Consider the following 17,995-nt stretch of genomic DNA (forward strand, 5'->3'; position numbering starts at 1 on the left):
TGTTTAGCAAGTTAAAAAAACCACCAACAACTGTAGTTGTAGCATTTTTATAATTGGTTATGATTTTTATTTAAGATACAAAACCATTATATTAATTCTCTAAAACATGAATACATATTTGAATATTTTTCTTAAGTTTCCACTGAGAAGTGGTCTTACTAGTAGCTTGCTAGTGGAATTGTCTCTTGAAAGGGTGATTTTTGTATTTCCATTCCTCTCATCAACCCAATATCTAGCCAACATGATTTTTTGGTATCAAAGGACTAGGGTCAACTTACTTTAGGTTTTTAGGAACCAGATCACATTTTTGATCCCTAATGAAGCCTTTCTTTTGAGAACTGGTAGACATTTATAACATCAATTCATCGACTGGAATTGTGGTAAAATGGCAAGACTTGTTCAATGTGGACATTTGCTGACAATTATCCTAAGTGAGTCTCGTCTACACGCATCATTGTCAGCTCTCCCACTGATTTCTTATCTGAGTTGATGTTAAGGAACCCACAACTGCTTTTAGCCTACATCACCTGAACCTTTTGTTTTGAGTAATCAAAATCTTTGGTGTTGGGAGACTCTGTTTTGCTGATCTCAAGAGATGGATGCCTGTAATTGTTTCCTGCTTCTAGTGACCACATGATTTCTTTTTGAAACTAAGGATACATCTTTAAAACAAGGAATATGAACAAACTTTTATCAGCCTGTGCAAGCAAACACACTAATACTGATAAACAACCAAGTTGAATCTTTAGGATACATGTCTTCCTCATGTTTGAAATTTTCATACATAAAAGTGGATGCTTAAGCATTTATACTCTGAGATTGCTCAGGTTCTGGCTTTAGTAAGGGTTTTAACAGCTCAGTGAGATTTGAATTTCCTAAGCAGAAAACCTGCTACAAGGGAAACACCACCCAACAAGGAGAGGGTCTGGCCCAGTATGAAACATGTGTTACAGAACTGTCAGGGAAAGTTGTCACTTAATTAGTCACTCTGATTTTAGATTTACTTGAATACACTAGTGTGAATGTGTTTCTGTGCACATACATGTGGCTAAGCGATTGATGCTGATGTTGTAAGTATCTTCTTATGTATAGAAAATGAAGAAACATATTGATTAGCTTGTTTGTGGTGTGTGCACAACTGTTTCTTCTTCCTGCTTTCCTGTAATTGCTTTAAGGATTTAAATAATTCATACAAGGTATGTACACAATCACACTCATAGTATGTACATCCTAGTCACACATAACACAGAGAGGATGTGTGATGCATGTAAATCATTCTGGTGGTCAAAGAACTGACCTTACCTGTGCCTAATGGTGTGGTTAATTAGTCCTGGCATATTTAATAACATGCTGATCTATGGATTACTATATTAAACTCTTGTGATAATTATGTTATCTAGTTTCAGAAATGACACACACAAAGAAAGGCAAAACAAAAAGCAGCCCTTTCCAGCCTTCAGAAATGAAAAGACAAATTCCATTACTGAATATACATGCAGACTTTTGTTGGTTTTATTCATTTTCATGTGTGTGCCCACCCAGTGACAGAAATCAGCCTTACAATTGGATGCAGTGTGGTGTATTTTTCTACACATAATAACAGTAAACTGATCACTTGCTGACTATGAGCTTACAGAATGTACTGACGTAGCACAATTAGCTTTAATATTGTGTACTACATACTGTTCACACGTTAGTACCACAGAACTAAATATGTGTAGAGATTTAGGAATTGTGAGTATGTATTTCTCTTGAGGTTACAGGCCATGTGGAGCTTTCTCAACCTTAGCAAAAGTTATCTCCAGATGTCCCGAAAACAGAAATTAGTCTCTCCTTTCCTCAAAGAATTTGGAGGTCTCACTGATATTTGGGAGCCTGAATCTCATTTAAATCATGAAGAAAAACATTATAAAAATAATTTAATTAATAATGTGATCTGCAGTAAATGATAAGCAATATGAATCAGTTATTAAGATACTATGTGGAATGGAGAAGTCCTTTCTATTTATTCAAAATAGTTTACATACAGCCTTTACACATGTTCTTATTAACAGCAAACAGATGATTCAGAAAGAAATTGTTTAACTGTTAAAATTTTTATAAGACTGGACATTTGAACTTTTAAAGTAACAAGAGTGATGGAAGCAGTGGTATAAAAAGGCAAACTACAATTTTCACCATGGAAAGCAATTGATGATATTCCACATTTAAGAGATCAAGCATGAAGTTAAAATTTCTCTCCCATTTAACTCTTTCTAATATGCCTAAATCACTCTGCTATAACATTGAAATTACCATCACAGTAGCTTATCGGTAGTATATTTTTTTTTGAAGTGTAGAATATGTGATTCTAATTCCTACAATGTTGCAGCCAAGATTTTGAATTTGAATCCAGAAGGATACTCAAAGAATCCATACTTAGAAATACTCAGCTGGAACATTATTTTCTTGTAAGGCATTATATGAGGCCCCTTTTGATGCAAGTTTCCACGTTTTAGTAATTTTACATTTGGGAGCCCAGTTTTCATAGCAGGCTGGTAACCCTCTGGGCCAAGTTAACTGAATTACTTTCCTACACACAAAAGCCTATGATGCACAATTGCTATTAAGTTTAACCCCTTCAGTTTGACAAAGCTTCTTGTGGGAGCAATCTTGAGTATTAAGCCAGCAAGACTTGGAGTAGCTTCTCATCTGCCTTGGCTACCATGAACACAGAGATGATAATAACATCTCTACTGATTCTCTCTGGTGTTTTACCTCTTTGCAGAGCTCCAAAACAAAGTTTTCCAGCAAGAAAGCCAAAATTCTGCATTCGCTTATTTTATTTTGGGGTTACAGTCTTCTTAGAGCAAGCCATAATTGTACGATGGTGTGCCTGTCATAGATGCACTTGCTGGTATAATTGCCTCTTTTTGGCACATTGTTGCTTGACTTTAATTTCAAATTCAACAGTCTTTATTCTCATGGTTAGCATCTGAGATATCTGGGTCTTAGAAGATTTTGTAAATAACATCGTGTTGCACCATCTGGCCCCCATAGTAAAATCCCCAAGTTAAATCCTTTATAATTACCATCAGTTTGATTTACCTAACAGCCAAAGGCAATATTTCAGGATTTCTTGTTGTTTCTATCTACACATATATACAGATGCACTGGATTTACTCGGAGAGAGGTTAGTTGGTTGTGACAAGTGAGTAGCTTGGCTGGTGGATGTTCACAGTTAAATGCAGCAGTAATGTCCTCTGGCATATATCACTGCTTACTTGTGAGACAGAACTTTTTCCCCTCAATTTGTCTTCATTTATTTATGTCCTTAGTCAAAGCAAAACAAGCTTATTTGATTTCTGTAGCACAGAGAAAAATTTTTTTTCTTTCCAGAGATTAGAATAAAGTTCATGGAAATCTGTTTCAGTATTTACAAGAATATCTCCCCACCTCCCCGCTTTGGTAAAAATGTTTCAACTGGTGTAGATATCCTTGAGCCCATGCGTCTGCACAGATGACATTTGTAATTACCTAGCCAGTCGCAGAATTTCTTTAAGAATGATATTGTTACAAGGATGGACAGGAGATTCAGCATCTGGCCTGCTGTTTGCCAGGTGGCAGTAGCTGACTCATGTTTGGAGAGAATCAACCAAAAGGATCACACAGGACATCAAGGAACATTGTTAATGGAAAGTAGCTCTCACAGATACCAATGTAAAAGTAGTAAGCATTGAAGCAGACATGAACAAGACTTTGCCTTCACCATGCAGAAGGAACAGAGGTTGGGACAAACTGGTCAGCTCACCTAGCAAGATATTGCTGGTTTCACTGTATTACCACAAAGGGAAATTCACAGGCCTTATTTCTGAAACACCACTTAGGACAAAGCAGGAGAGAGTAAACACTTTCATCTCCATGGCAGCATTGTGGATAATTAGTAAATTGGGCAGGTGGAGGGCTACACAAGGCTACAAGTGCCCAATTTGCACTAAAAGCACGTTTATATATGCAAACCTTATCCTAGTGTACTGTTTTTTCTTTATAGTGATTATAAAAATGTAGAGGAAGGATGTGGTGAATTCTGTGGTAGTATGAAAGGGCAATTTGGCTTTGTTTTTTTGACACGCACACACTATATATATATGAGGAAAGAAGACGATAGTTTCCCATGTTTGGGCAGCAACACAGTAATAGATTGGATACAGCAAAGGCTGCAGATTCACATTAACAGCACACTCATATATAACCTCTGCCACATTATATACTAGTGCTGTATGGTATATGTACAGGTACTCCAAGAATAATAGGCATTCCCAGAAATGAGAGAAATTTCATTAAGACAGGCTAGGAACAGTAAAATCTCAATACTATGGGATGTAACAAATGAAATTTTCCTCTTCTAATTTCCTTTTTAAGTTGGCAGACTCTGATTAAGAATTTGATTCCAAAATCCAACCTGGAGGGTACATGCTATACTTGCATATTCAGTTCAATTCATTTCAATTTTGCTGTTTAAAAAAGCTTGGAGACTATGGTGTCTGAAACAGGGAATATCAGATAATTACCATGATCAAAAATCAGTAACATCAGATTACATTCAACTTTGCTTAACTTGTCAAGGTGGGAAACATACCAAGATGTTTTATAGCATATTCCATTTAGGATGCAAACGAAAAGTTTCTGGCTAAACATGAATTAAGGAAACGCTCCCAGACTGCCGCTGTTTACTGTCATTGATCCCCACACAGAGGTTAATCCAGCTTTTACTGTACATAAAATAGTTGCAGTGGCATAAAATACCAATAGTGCATAATGACATCATTAGACGGCAAGCTTTAAGACAACATGACTTCTCAGACATGATGGCTGAAGCTAGCCATTTTTACGATAATAAAAGCAGGTCAATCAATCTTAAAATAACAGATTCTAGTATTCACCTGATATCTCGCCTCTCAAACTCAATCTTATCTGACAGCCACATTTTGGCTTTAGCTGTCACTTGTTTCAGAAGTATTGTCTAATTCTGATCACATACAATATTTTCTCCATGTATTTCACAAACTCAAATAGAACCAAATTACATCCAAAAGAAATTAAGGACAGCAAGAAGCCATCTTCAACATAAACCATGCAAGGTCAAGTAAGGAATTTTAACTGAGGAGGGAAGGCTGCCTTACAACTTCTTTTGAGGGATCCTGAGATACTAGAAATGCTGAACGGAAAGTCTAACGCTGTGTCACAATTTGAAGTGAAGGAAGATTTTCAAATAAAGTTTTATTGTAAAAGTAACTTAGGATGGATTTTGTAATGTGGAAACATGGCTTCCTTGAATAGACTCATGACTTTATCCCCTGATGCTACATTTCTCTGTTTCTAAAAGCTGTTAGTTCTGTAAGACTCAAGAAGTAACAAAATGAGAAAGCTTCTGTACTATATTGTGGTAATTTCTAAACTGTTGTAGGGGTAAAGAATTTCATTTTAGCACCAGTGAAAATGAGTTAAAATTGCGTCAAATATCTTCTTCAAGTTTTCATGTGAGATGCACATGAAAGCATGGCTCCAATCCCAGTCTGATCAGTTTTGATCTATTTCACATGAAACAGGAGGCTATAACGCCCTTAGGCCCCCGGTCCATTTCAGTATTCATAAATCATGTGGTGACTCTAAACTCATGAAAATAAATATTACTACTGGATACTGAATTCTTGCTTCTCTTTTCGTTTGATGCAGGAACACCCAATTCTTGCCAACCACAGCAGAGGATTACCTGGGGCATACCCAGCCAGCAGTGGGCAGTACTGACAGCTGCCACTGTGTAAGCAGGTACACGTTGTGTCCACACTGCTTGTGTGCCAATGTGAAAGGGAGACAACCAGTGAGCATGCAGGGCTAGGAGTAAAATTATGTCCCGGCCAACACATCGGATATAGGGTGACATGAGCACACCTCTGAATGGATACAAAAGGTCAACAGAGACAGAATTTTGAGGTTTTTATCTCCAATTATTTTAGCAGTTTGATAATTAGATGGTGATTTCTACTTTAGATAATTCTATTCTTAAGAGAGGTCAATAAGAAATTGACAACTGGGCCTTCTTTTTTTTTAAAAAAAATAATTCATTATTAAGTTCCAAGCATAACAACTGAAATTATAGCTCCTTTACTCCAAAAAGGATACAGTCATGTCAAAAGAAATCAAAGGTTTCTTTAAAACATCTAGTTATTTATTTATTATCATTGGCCCTTGCTAATTCAGGTGGCATTTGCATTAGCTCGTAGCATTCAAGTTTATGTATAATTAGCTCACCCCTTCATCCACTCAGAATCTGCTAAATAGAATGAAAAAAGCCAAATGGGTATTGTGAATTCATTGTACAAGTGGTACTGGTGAGTCTCTGGACAGAGAGCCCCTTCTAGGTCATGAGGGGAATGAGTTCAGAGAAGTCAACAGCCCCCACAATACTCAACAGCCTTTCTAAATGCAAGGTGGAGATCAATGCTCACCCTATGATTAATCCAGGAAAGGAAGCCTCTCAGGCCTGTGTCCATTCCCCTTTTACACTCGACCCCAATTCTCAAACCACTGCTGGTCACACCTAGGACAAGGCAGACCAGTGCCTCTAGGACTCTCATATGTCTCAGGGACACCCCCTTTTCTTAGCAACACGTGAGGGCCAAGATTTAGCACGTGCCTATGTTTTGAAGCAGCATAACCCACCTGAGGCTCAAACCATCTTTTCATAAAAGATTCTCCTTTAGTTGAGGTTGAAGGATGAGATGCAATTGTGTTTCTCTTAAAATCAATCTGGAGAAGCTACCCCTTTAAGTCCAAATGATAAGCTCAATGAAATGAGCTGATATTAGTGTGCATATAAAACCTCTAAGGGAATTTTTGTTATATTTATTGTCGACTACTTTGGCCATTAGAAGCTATTGAACCAAACTGAAAGAACAACACAAATTGCACCTTGTTTATTGGACTCTAGATTAAACATATTGTTTGTTTCCCATGAGGCTTTCCTGTTACTAACTAACACACATCAGTGTTGGGTACTCTATTATTGATAATTTTGAACCAGGACCTTAGTATTATCATTGTACAACATAAAATTTGGCCTTCTGTCTAATTCAACGACTCTTTTTCAGGTGTTCAGTCCCATGTACTTACTTTCTCTGGGGCATCAGATTGAGAAAATTTGAATTTGGTTGGAATCACAGACACACTGCTTTTAGCACAGGACACTGTGTATCCATAGACCCATGTCTGGTGGAGGCAGTATTCATATTCTAAGTCCTAGCTAATTTTCCTAATACAATTTTCTGGATTTGTGAGCAACTATAACAAGATTTAGAAAAAGGATTATCTTTAGATGTTTACAAGTACTAATTCATATTTAGCATTTTTAGTTAAATGCTTTATTTATTGTTATATGGGCTAGGAATTAGTCAAATTTGTTACTTCTTTTACATTATGGTTCTTATTACCTACTTAAATCTTGTGTGGTATAAGCATTCTTATTATAATAGGGCTAGAAATATAGCAGTATATTTGACAGTAATTTTTTCTACATTTGAATACAAGGGAGGGATTTTAATAGAAATAACATTGCATGATCAGTTTAGGCAGTCATACAAAATGGCATATGCATGATAATGCTATTTCTATAAACAACATCACGTTTTACATAAAACCACATTTCCACTTAAGCTTGCAAATTTTTTCATGAAATTTGCTTCTCCTCTCTCGTCCTTTCCAATTGAAATGACACTTGATTATAATAGCGCTCCAGTCAGAGAACCCACTGTTTTTTCTTTTTAAATTTGCAAATCCTGTAGTTTACTTTTTTTTTTTCTTTCTTTCTGGTTTTTCCAAAAGCAAAAACACAAAAAACCCGGAACACCCTACAAAGTCAGCACTGACACTGACAGCCACACCAGGAGAAGGGAGGCCAGATGTCTACACGAACTCCACAGGGGCCCCCTTTCAATCTAGCACAGAAGAAGGGGCAGGACGAACGCAGCAGTTGGGACGTCGAAAGTTCTGCAGCATAGACTGGAAAACACTGTGCTGCCTCCCTTTGAGCTTCTTATTTGAAGACGTATCTGAGGAAATGGATCTCCGGGACTGACCACTTTGAGTTTTGATTAATTTCTCGTGTTCCCTGATTTGTCTTTGCAAATGGTTCTGGATGGCGATTCCCAAGGACTCGGGGTCCAGGGAAGCACCGTACACCTCCCACGTCATTCCCTGCTCGTCCCACATGACGTCCCGGACACGCTTGGATTGTTTCAGGTGGGGCTTAGAGTCCGCGCCAAGCTGCTTCTTCTTCTCGCCTGGGGTGAATCCCACCTGCGCGGCGGCTGCCGTCACGTTGAGCTTCTGCTCCTTTAGGAACTCACTGACCCTGCTGCCCCGGCGTGGGCTGGCCTTGACGGAGCGAGAAGGGGTCCTCTTGCCAGAGCCGGGGCTGGAGTCTCCGATGGCATCGCACGGCAGGCACAGGCTGGTGGCCGTCTTGGTCTGTCGGTTTTCTTCTAAGGTGATCTCCTGGTTCTTTCTAACTGGGGATGGTGTGGGAGTAGCAGGTGGACATGTGCCTCCACTTTCTTGGGTTTTAGGATTGAGTAATAGAGTTTGAGTTTTGGCATCAAGGGTATCAGTATCTTGTTCTCTTACCACCTGGGGAGATGCAGTCTTCTTTGTACTTCTTTGATCATTGGGATCCGGGCTGCTGGACTGGTCAGCTTTGTTGACAGGGTCACAAGATGGAGTGAGTGTGCAGTCTGAGCTTGCTTTGTGGCCATCTTCGAGTTTCCCTGCGTGCTCTGGCAGCTTGCTGGCAGAATCCCAGCATCCAGGACTTGCTTCTGCTTGGTTGACTGCGTGGAGAGAACTCTGGTTGAAGCCAGAATTGATACCTGAAAGGTTTGAGGTTGGCTGTTCCCTCTCTGTACTTTTTCCTGCTGACTCCTTGTCTTCTTTACACACACCCTGGGCATGACTAGAGGCCATGTTGATCGAAGAGATTTTAAGGACCTCACCAGGTGAGCTGGCTGGTTTATGTTCTACTTGGAATGCTGAAGAAACAACTGCAGCTGTCTGGATGTGCACCTGCGGCATGATGCCAGGGTATTGACCCGCCTGCTGGGAGCCTAATAAAGGGTCGGAGAGCTCCAACCGGGGGCTCCCATTGCCATGGCCATGACAAATGACACGCAGCTGCTCTTGTTGTTCCAAACACTCTGCAGCAGGGATTTCTCTTAAGAATGCCGTTAGGATGCTGGGGCTGGTGGAGACTGATCTGCTCTCTACATTTGCTACTGCCTGCACCTCGGCATCTTGCCGAGTTCTGCCAGGGACTTCCGTGAGCTCACTTTCAGCATGGCTGGTCATCGTACTGGCTTCTTTGTACCTCGATGTTTGTGGCTGTGTGGGCAGTAGCACCGTCTCTGAAGCTGCAGAGCATGTGGAGCCGTTGCTTGGGAGATGGGATGGTGTAGACATTACAGAAGGTACACCTGGCATGTCTGAGGCAGTGCAAGATGGCTGTCTCTCCTTGGCACCTTCATCCTCTCTTGGGGGATGTTTGCAGGACCTTGTCGTAGAGTCACAGCTGGCTTCAGGTCCACCTGCAGGAGGAGGTGAAATACTGGACTCCCTAACTGCTGTCTCTGGCACTTGCACCCTTTCCTGGATTGCTCCTTGGGAGGAAAAATCACAGGACCCTTGATCATGGCTGCTCTCACAGGTGTGCCCTACGGGACAACTTGACTTCTCAGGTTGCTCTCCCTGTGAGGTTCTCTGGGATCTTACCAGAGGGTTTTCACCTCCAGGGGAAGGGCTGGCACTGGGATGATCACCAGGGGTTGGGGCATGGTTAGGCTGATTGACTAAGATCACACATGGTATGTGTATAGGGTCCTCACATCTGTTTGCAGAACTCAGTGCTGGTGCTGCCAGCTCATTATTGCCTGGTAGCTGGGATTGGTCAGAGGAGTTTGGTGTGGGAGGTACTCTCTCCACTTCCTTGGGAATGCCGGGAGAAGACATAGCTGGTTGGGTGGTCTCATGCTCACAGGTCTGCATCAGGGCTTTGGCAGCTGGACTGGGGTTAAGGTTTGCTTCTGTGGGGGCACCAGAGAGGCCATTGGCATTCTTGCACAGCAAAGGTGGTTGCAGCCGAGCGGAGGCAGTCTGCAGCTCTCCTGGAGGGTCCTCTTTTCCAGCAGGTGCAAGCAGGGAAGGTTTGGCTGGTCCCAGAGGGTCAGGTACAGTCCCCATGGACTTCCTCTCAAAGAATACTCTGGAACTCTTCTTGCAGTACTGTTCCCACTGGGAAACCCTTGGAGCTCAGATTGAAGACACTCAGAAAAGATTACTGGGAAGAACCAGCCTGTGAATAAAAAAAAAAGTCCCATTAATGTAGTCGTTCCTTTAAGGACTGAAATCACATCAAACTATCATTTTTATAAGATCACCTAAGCACATGAAATCTTTTGTCTATACCATACAATTGGAGCTTGTGAAGAAATAGTTTAATTACACAAATGTTATTTTGGCGTATTTTTGTTTGCTTGTATCCCACTACTTTCTAGCAGAATTAAAAAAAATATTTTATCTATTTATCTATCTAAACAGATTGACAAGGGAGAGAAAGAAAGGAGGCGAAGAATAAAGTGAGAGAGATCTATTTGTTCTTGTTGTTGCTGTTGGTTTGCCTCACAAATGTCTACGATAGCCAGAGCTGGGTCAAGCTCAAGCCAGGAGCCAAGAACTTCATCCTGGTCTCCCACATCAGTGTAGGACACCAAGTATTTGGTTGCGCCACCTTCTGTTGCCTTCCAGGCACATTAGTAGGAAGCTGGATTGGAAGTAGAGGAACATGGTTCAAAATGGCACTCTGATATGGGATGTGGGTTCTGCGATTGGAAGCTTAGCCTACTGTGACACTGCGAGTATCCAGCAGGTAGATTTTATTAATGCAGCTAGCTAAGTTTGAGAACTAACTCAGGATCATTTGTGTCAGGTGATTTATGATAGAGCAGAAAAATCATGTAAAGCTATGTAATTAAATCAAAAGTTACCAAGATAATATTCAAAATATGATCTAGAAATAGAGTCAGATATAAATGAGGATTTAATGTATGACAAAACAGCCATTTCAGTAAAATGGTAAATGGATAGCTTGTTGAACATAAGGGCTGGTAAACTGTTTATTCATCCAGAAGAAAAGAGAAGCAGATCTTTTTTTTTAATACCAATTCAGAAAATAAATCCTAAATGCATTTGAGTAGATTAAAAGTTAAAATGCAAAATACCTAATTAAATAAAAATTCTGTAAGATCATAAATGTGATCTTGGGGAAGGGGTATAGATTTTTTTTTTTACCATGAAAACAACACAGAAATCAAAGAGAAATCATAAACATAGGTAACTAAATAAAATGGAATACTTTTACATGACAACACATATCAGAAAAGATGCGAAAATACACTTTTAATCTTTGAGGATAGACAAACATGCAAGAAGACAAAATAATCCTTTGGAAAAGAATGAATATGAAGGGTAGCTTACAAGAGGAAATAGTAATAGACAATAAACTTATAAAAAGTTCAACAACTTCATTGGTAGTTAAATACAAATAAAGGAGCAATGAGGTTTTACTTTAAACACTTGCACTTAAGATTAATTTAAAAAAGCGTAATGTTAGAGTCTGGAGATATCTAGTGAAAGAAAATATGTTTACTAATTGTATGAACAAAGATTTCTTATCATAGCCTTATTAGGAAAGCAATTTAGTTCTTAAAACTAAAAACACATGCCCTTGACCCAATGATACCAAACTCCATCAACAAATAAATGCCATTAAACATAAGCAGAGTTATACCATAGTTATTTAAGTACTATTTTTAAAGGCAAAAGCTGCAAACCTACTGATGCCATGAGCAGGAAGAATGTCAGGATAGATTACCAGGTATCCCCACTCCTGAGTATTAGAAAACCATTACAAAAAGTATGTAATTTGGTAATAGGTTTTCACTTAGGAGGGATTTCCACAATGTATGGTTGACTAGGAAATATGGCATTTGGGTAAGAAGATATTCCACGTGCATTCACACTTTCATGAGGGTGCTTCATGCAATTCATGGAAAATAGACTTTACATCTAAGTATACTCTGAGGCAAAAAAACCTGAAAATCTATATTTTCTTCATAATCCCATATTTTCTATGAACTTTTTAAAGAGCCTAATATGCTTGGATTTTAACATCTTTTGCACCAGAATTGACCTGTCCTTTAATTTCACTTCCACAGACTTTTTTGAAAGTACATAAATGATTATATACATAGTAAAAGTATTTAGAATGAGGTGTTGAATGGAGGGAATTAGTGAGTTGGAGAAGTTGCAAGGGGAACATGGGGGTACCCCAAAGTAAGAAAATGCTGATTAAAAAAAAGCACATGTATTTGGTAATATTTGGGATATGTGTACCTATGCATACATATAATTATTTGTGTTTGTATAAAATAGTGACTAGACAATAAGTCAAACAGTTATAGCAACTGACCAGAAAATAGTGAATGACTATGTTATAATATTATCATACACTATGTGATCTCAGCCTTAATCACCCAGTCTTTCTGAAATCCAAATAACTCAAGGTAAAATGAATTAAATGATTTCTAAGAACCTGTCCAGCTTTATAACTCAAGGTTCTATTTCTTTAGGTGCAACAACGCAACCTTACTTCAAACTCTCATGTGTCAAAAAATAAATGCAAGGTCACATTGGTTGGGCTTAGGTTTTGAAAAACACAACATTTTATCCTTTAATTTAATGTCATTAGACTAATCTGTCATCCTATGAAATTTAACAAGAAATAAAGCTGATTTTCTCCCCCAAACCAGCCATTCCTTCAGTAGTCACATTTATGTCCTAATATTTTTCCATTCTTAGGCTTGAGTGCTTTCGGCTCATTCGAACAATTTCTCCAGGTTTCTTTCCCATTTCCTTGGGCTTTCTGTTACCATCACTCACCCTGCCCTAAGCTTATTCTGCTCTTCCCTTCCCCTCACCTGTGTTTATTATGCCTTTCATCCCACTGGTTTTCCTTCTCCTCAAAAAGTGTACCAAGTCTTCAAGGCCCCTCTTCAATCCCATTTCCTTTCTAGAAAGCTTTAAAACCTTCCAATCAGAAAGGCTTTCTCTTTTGTTCAACTCTCATTGGTCATCTGTGCCATTTATATTGTGGTTTTTATGCTGCACTATTTTGGTACCTTTAAACTCCAGCAAAGAAAGGAAGCAACTTACTGATTCTTTTTTGTCTATTGCACAGGACATGGTGCAGGGTTTTGCTCATAAAGAGTTGTTAATTATTGTCTCCCTCAAAATTGGCGTTATAAAAGCCCTTGTCAAGCACGAAATCAATAGGCAACATTAATCCACAATCAAAAATATTGTTGGAAGTAAGAAAGTGGCAGTATCTCATTTATGAAACTGTGTATCTGTAGTGAGGTTTAGGCAATTAAAACTAGAAACACCATATACCTGACAGACCGGACAGCCTCACAAAGGCTGAGCACAGAGTGTATACCAGGTTAGGAACAGACTACTGCAGCCAAGAAACCTGGTTTGCCAGGCAGACCTGTAAAATGGGAGCCTCTCAAAATTCATCAGCTGACAGATGAAAGATTTACATAAAGACATGTTTGTAAAACTCCCATAAGTCATTGCATTCACTCCATTTCCTCCCCACAGCTGATTGTGTGAATTTGAACTTTGAAAGGCTGTTTTCTTTTGTCCACTTGGTTAATAGAGGTGAACATATTAAATGAATTATCAACTCAGGATTGAAGAGAAAAAAAAGCCCAGTTTTCTTGGCTAACACCCATTCATTTGGACATCCATTGATTTACTGAAAATCCACACCATTGTCATTAGAACCTCATCGGCTACTCCCTTCTCCTGTGAGATGGTGGGAATCTTGTAGCAGGTGCATAGGACATTTTAAAAATATAATTCTTTGGTGGTTTTGAGTGAGAAGTATATGTCTTTATCATCAACTACCATCCATCAAAACATGAAGTCATAACTTCTAAAAATGAGATGGCAAACAGGAATCTCCCTGACCGAATGAAATCCCATCTACAAACGCATTTGTGTGTGTTGAGCTTATGTGTCGTGTAGGTTCCCATCTATTCTCTGCTCCCTTCTCTTTCTTTTATCCATATTTATCCAAATCCAGATTTATTCCTCTGGCTTCTTTTTAAAAAGTTCTCACTTGCAGATGAGGACAGCCAGGTGTTGCTGAGAAGGTTGCCCCTCCCTCCCCAGGGCTGAGTCTTTCCAAGTGGCCCATACTCCTGTGCCTGTGTCTCTCATTAGCATTACTCCTTGGATCCCATGTGCAGCCAAACTTGAGGGTCTTTCTCTAAGTGTTGTGACAAGGCGGATTTCCTATCCCAACTTAGTCCTTTCAGGGTAGTTAGACTCTGTGTTCAAGAACAGGAACTTTAGGGTCAAACACCCTTGACTAGAGGATCACGTCTACCATCCAGTTGGATGTGTGCTTGCCAAAGCACTGTAAACTCTCAGGGCTCTAGATTCACCTGCAGGTGGACGATATTGCCCTGCTTCCTTGCAGTGTCAATGAGGGAGAGATTCAGCATTCAGGCCACATAGCAGTTTGGTGCACAGTAAATGTTAGGCTCCTTTAAAAAAATCTCAATATTTAAGCTATGATCCATGTTAAATAAAAATTATTCTGACACTTGTTAAAACCATGAGAAGGTCTTCATTCAGGACTAATACGATAGCTGTCAAGGCTATTGCACTGAGAAAGAGAGATTGGGCTCAATTCTAAATACAATGAGAATAAGCAGTCATTTGTAGCCAGGATGTGGGTTGGACATTGAGAGTACAGCATTCTTGTAAAATCTAACAGGATTTTCAGAGAAGGCATGCCAGAGTGATCAGACAGCAAGGATGGGAGATTCTGTCAAAACTAGCTTGGCAGAATTCTTGCTAACAGCAGATTCTGCAAGACAGAGAGGGAGCTCAAGGTCAAGGCTGCTTTGAGTGAAGGGCTCAGAGTTGTCCAATTAAAGTCTGGTCAAGCAGAGAACCTTTGTCAACTGCCCCAGCCAGCAAGCATTTTCTTAGTACTACAAATTCTTCCCGAATTAAGCATTAAATCCTACAGAAGCTACACTATTTTGCAGTGGGTCTGTATTTAACTGTAATGGGAACTGTAGCCTTGAGAGCAGATTCCTTTGGCACTTCTATTCTTCAGACTGTGAGTGCAGATTTAAAGCCTTCTTCTGGCCATGCAGCAAGATTGCAGCATCCATTGTTTACAGGGATGGGAACCCAGAGGTAAGGAATTCACTGAAGGCTGATTTCCTATTGAACTAAAGCCTGCTCATGTCCACGTCCTTGCTATGCAGTGTCTTTGTTATCTATAATTGCAGAAAGAAAATGGAAAGAGAAATTCTATTATCTATCTATCTATCTATCTATCTATCTATCTATCTATCTATCTATCTATGTATCCATGATGAATCATCTTTCATTGTCATCTATCTACCTCCAGAGAATGACAGAGCCTCCCTTTTGCAAGTAATTTACAACCCAGGAGCAGCCTAGATGGCATTCACTGCAGTTACGATGACATTCATAACTGGTCACCCGATGAAAATCCAAATTTGTCAAGAGCTGATGCTGCCACTGCTCATTTTTGAGAATAGTGGGTTCCACTACTATGCCTCGCTGCCTATTTTCCTAACAGACACCCACGCGTAATCAAACAGGCAGCAGGGAATCCCAGTCCTCTGTTCTGTGTTGGTGAGGAGAGCCTCAGCGGAAAGGATGGAGAGAAGATTGGCGGCCTAACCAGCAGGATGCTGACGTATCACAGGTCACAGTGTCAATCCTGTGGGCAGCAATTACCTTTGCCTGCCTCTGAAGTGCTGCACTGTGGGCCAGTGGCTCCGCCACATTGAAACTTCTTTTTAGCAACATTAAGAGTGTAATAGGGACCTTGGAGAGCACCTCTGCCTCCTGCCATATGACAGCAAATGCCAAAACCCTTGCAAAACGGTGAGGAAAGAGGGAAGAGGTGACTTTTCCACAAAAGAAGGAAATAATGTCAACTGGTAGCCTATTCAATTTGGTCTTGTTCAAAGTAATGGAATTTCACTGCTTCTTTTAATTTAAAAAAAAGACAAAAAAAAAAAACTTAAAAAATTCGTTTGCAGGTGGAACCCAGCAGATCCTGCTAGTTTTATGAAAGCAATCCAAACCCAGGTTGAAAGAGCAACTCCTCCTTTCTTTAAAGAAAAGCATATCCTGGTACTAATAGCTGCTTGACATGTACTTTTCAGACAGTAGCTGGAGAAATTGGCTTTTCCTTTCAAAGTGCAGCTAAAGCAAATCAGAGTGGCGGCAGAGCAAAGAAGGCCACTTCGTTGAGAGCCACAGTGCTATGAGGACATTCAATTAGGACGTCTCCTTCAATAAAAGCCTCAGGAGGAATGAGCTGCCTCTCTTTTTTCCATACCCAGTCCTTTGTTCAACACCATTCTAGAAAAATGAAAGCAGAACCTATCATCTCATTGAATTCCACAGTATCCACACCAGGAATGGGGGTCTTTAAGAAGGACAGAGACTCCAAATAGATTCCTTCTTTTGTCAGTTGCAATTGGTGGTTGGTACATTCATAGCAGATGAGATTCATAATGGTTTATTTATTGCTATGAATGTTCCTGGCTCTGTATGCATGAATACCTCCCATCCTCCCTGAGGATAGCTCCATCATGAGCTTCAGTTTGCAGAACTCAAATTTGAGGCAGGGCTACTGTAGGGCCGACTGAGGGAGGAGGGGGTTGGTCATGGTGGAGGAGCACCAACAAAACCTCTAGGGAGGTTTCCCCACCCCCTGTCTTACCAAACAAACAAACAAACAAAACAAAACAAACAAACAAAAAAACCCTCCCAATCTCCAGAATTAGCCAACTGCAAAGTTCACTATGCCCTGTAAACAACTTTCTCATTCGCCAAGGCCTCACCTTCCACCCTGCTCACCAGTCCAGCACCTATATCAACCCCAAACAACCCTTGAAGCACTTGACTCCAATGGCCCAGTGCCTCTACGTGGACAGGTGGACTTGCCTGGGAGTGCAGCTAATAAACACTCTTTGCTTGTTAGTCATTTCTTTTTTCATGCAGTGACTGTCTTTTGGTGAACTGAACAACTCTAAGTGGAATCTGAAGAAAAAGACTCCCTAAATTTCTTGCCATTTACTACTCATGGCTATGATCCTTGGATCCCATTACATTTTCCCACAAATCCTGCTCTTCATCAAACCTTGCATAAAATTAATGCTCAGGCTTAGAACTCAGTGTTTAGCCTCACAGTAGGGACAGTTGGTTTGGCAATCCATGGAAACAGTTACCATCATTAAGGAAGCATAGTTTGAGCTGTGTTTTGAACCCTGCAATTGAAAACTGATCCAAGAAGGCGCATCAACAGCCTTTTTAAGGCATCAGAAAAGTATTGCAGAGTGGAATTTAGTTGCCTCAGAGAGTTGGTATAAAGCTCAAATGAAATAAAACAAACACTTACCATGGTGCATGGTGCTTGAAATAGAACAGATAAGCAATCATGAGTTACTGATTGCTGGTATAATTCACTCATAAAATCAGAAGCTATGCAATATATTTTAGAGAATTCATCTTAAGACATATAACCTTTAAATAAGTTTATGTTCCCACAAACAGAGTGCAATACACTATGATTCGGAAAAGTAATATTTTTTGTTAAAACTTACCAGACTAATGAACTCTACGATTTTTATATTGGGTGGGAGGGTAGACATTCAGGTCCTTTTATAAGGATCCAAACGTGAAGATGCAGAATTTAGTAATTTTGAGAAAATCCTTTAATAGCTCATTGTTTCAATTTGTATAGATAATGCATGACTAAATATCAAAGCTACTATTAAAAAATGCT

General features: G+C 39.7%; 1 protein-coding gene across 1 annotated transcript in view; it reads right to left on the reverse strand.

Moving 5' to 3' along the window:
- Positions 1-823: 823 nt before the first annotated feature.
- The window catches only part of GPRIN3 (GPRIN family member 3), a 66,936-nt gene continuing 49,764 nt past the window's right edge, over positions 824-17,995 (reverse strand). Inside the window, exon 2 of the mRNA XM_040966514.1 lies at positions 824-10,378. Coding sequence (XP_040822448.1) covers positions 7,969-10,266 — 2,298 coding nt within the window. The 5' untranslated portion in view covers positions 10,267-10,378 and the 3' untranslated portion in view covers positions 824-7,968. The remainder of the gene's footprint in view (positions 10,379-17,995) is intronic.

The sequence above is a fragment of the Ochotona curzoniae genome, unplaced genomic scaffold (assembly GCF_017591425.1).
Source record: "Ochotona curzoniae isolate NIBS_2020 unplaced genomic scaffold, NIBS_Ocur_1.0 scaffold_4506, whole genome shotgun sequence".
NCBI lineage: Eukaryota > Metazoa > Chordata > Mammalia > Lagomorpha > Ochotonidae > Ochotona > Ochotona curzoniae.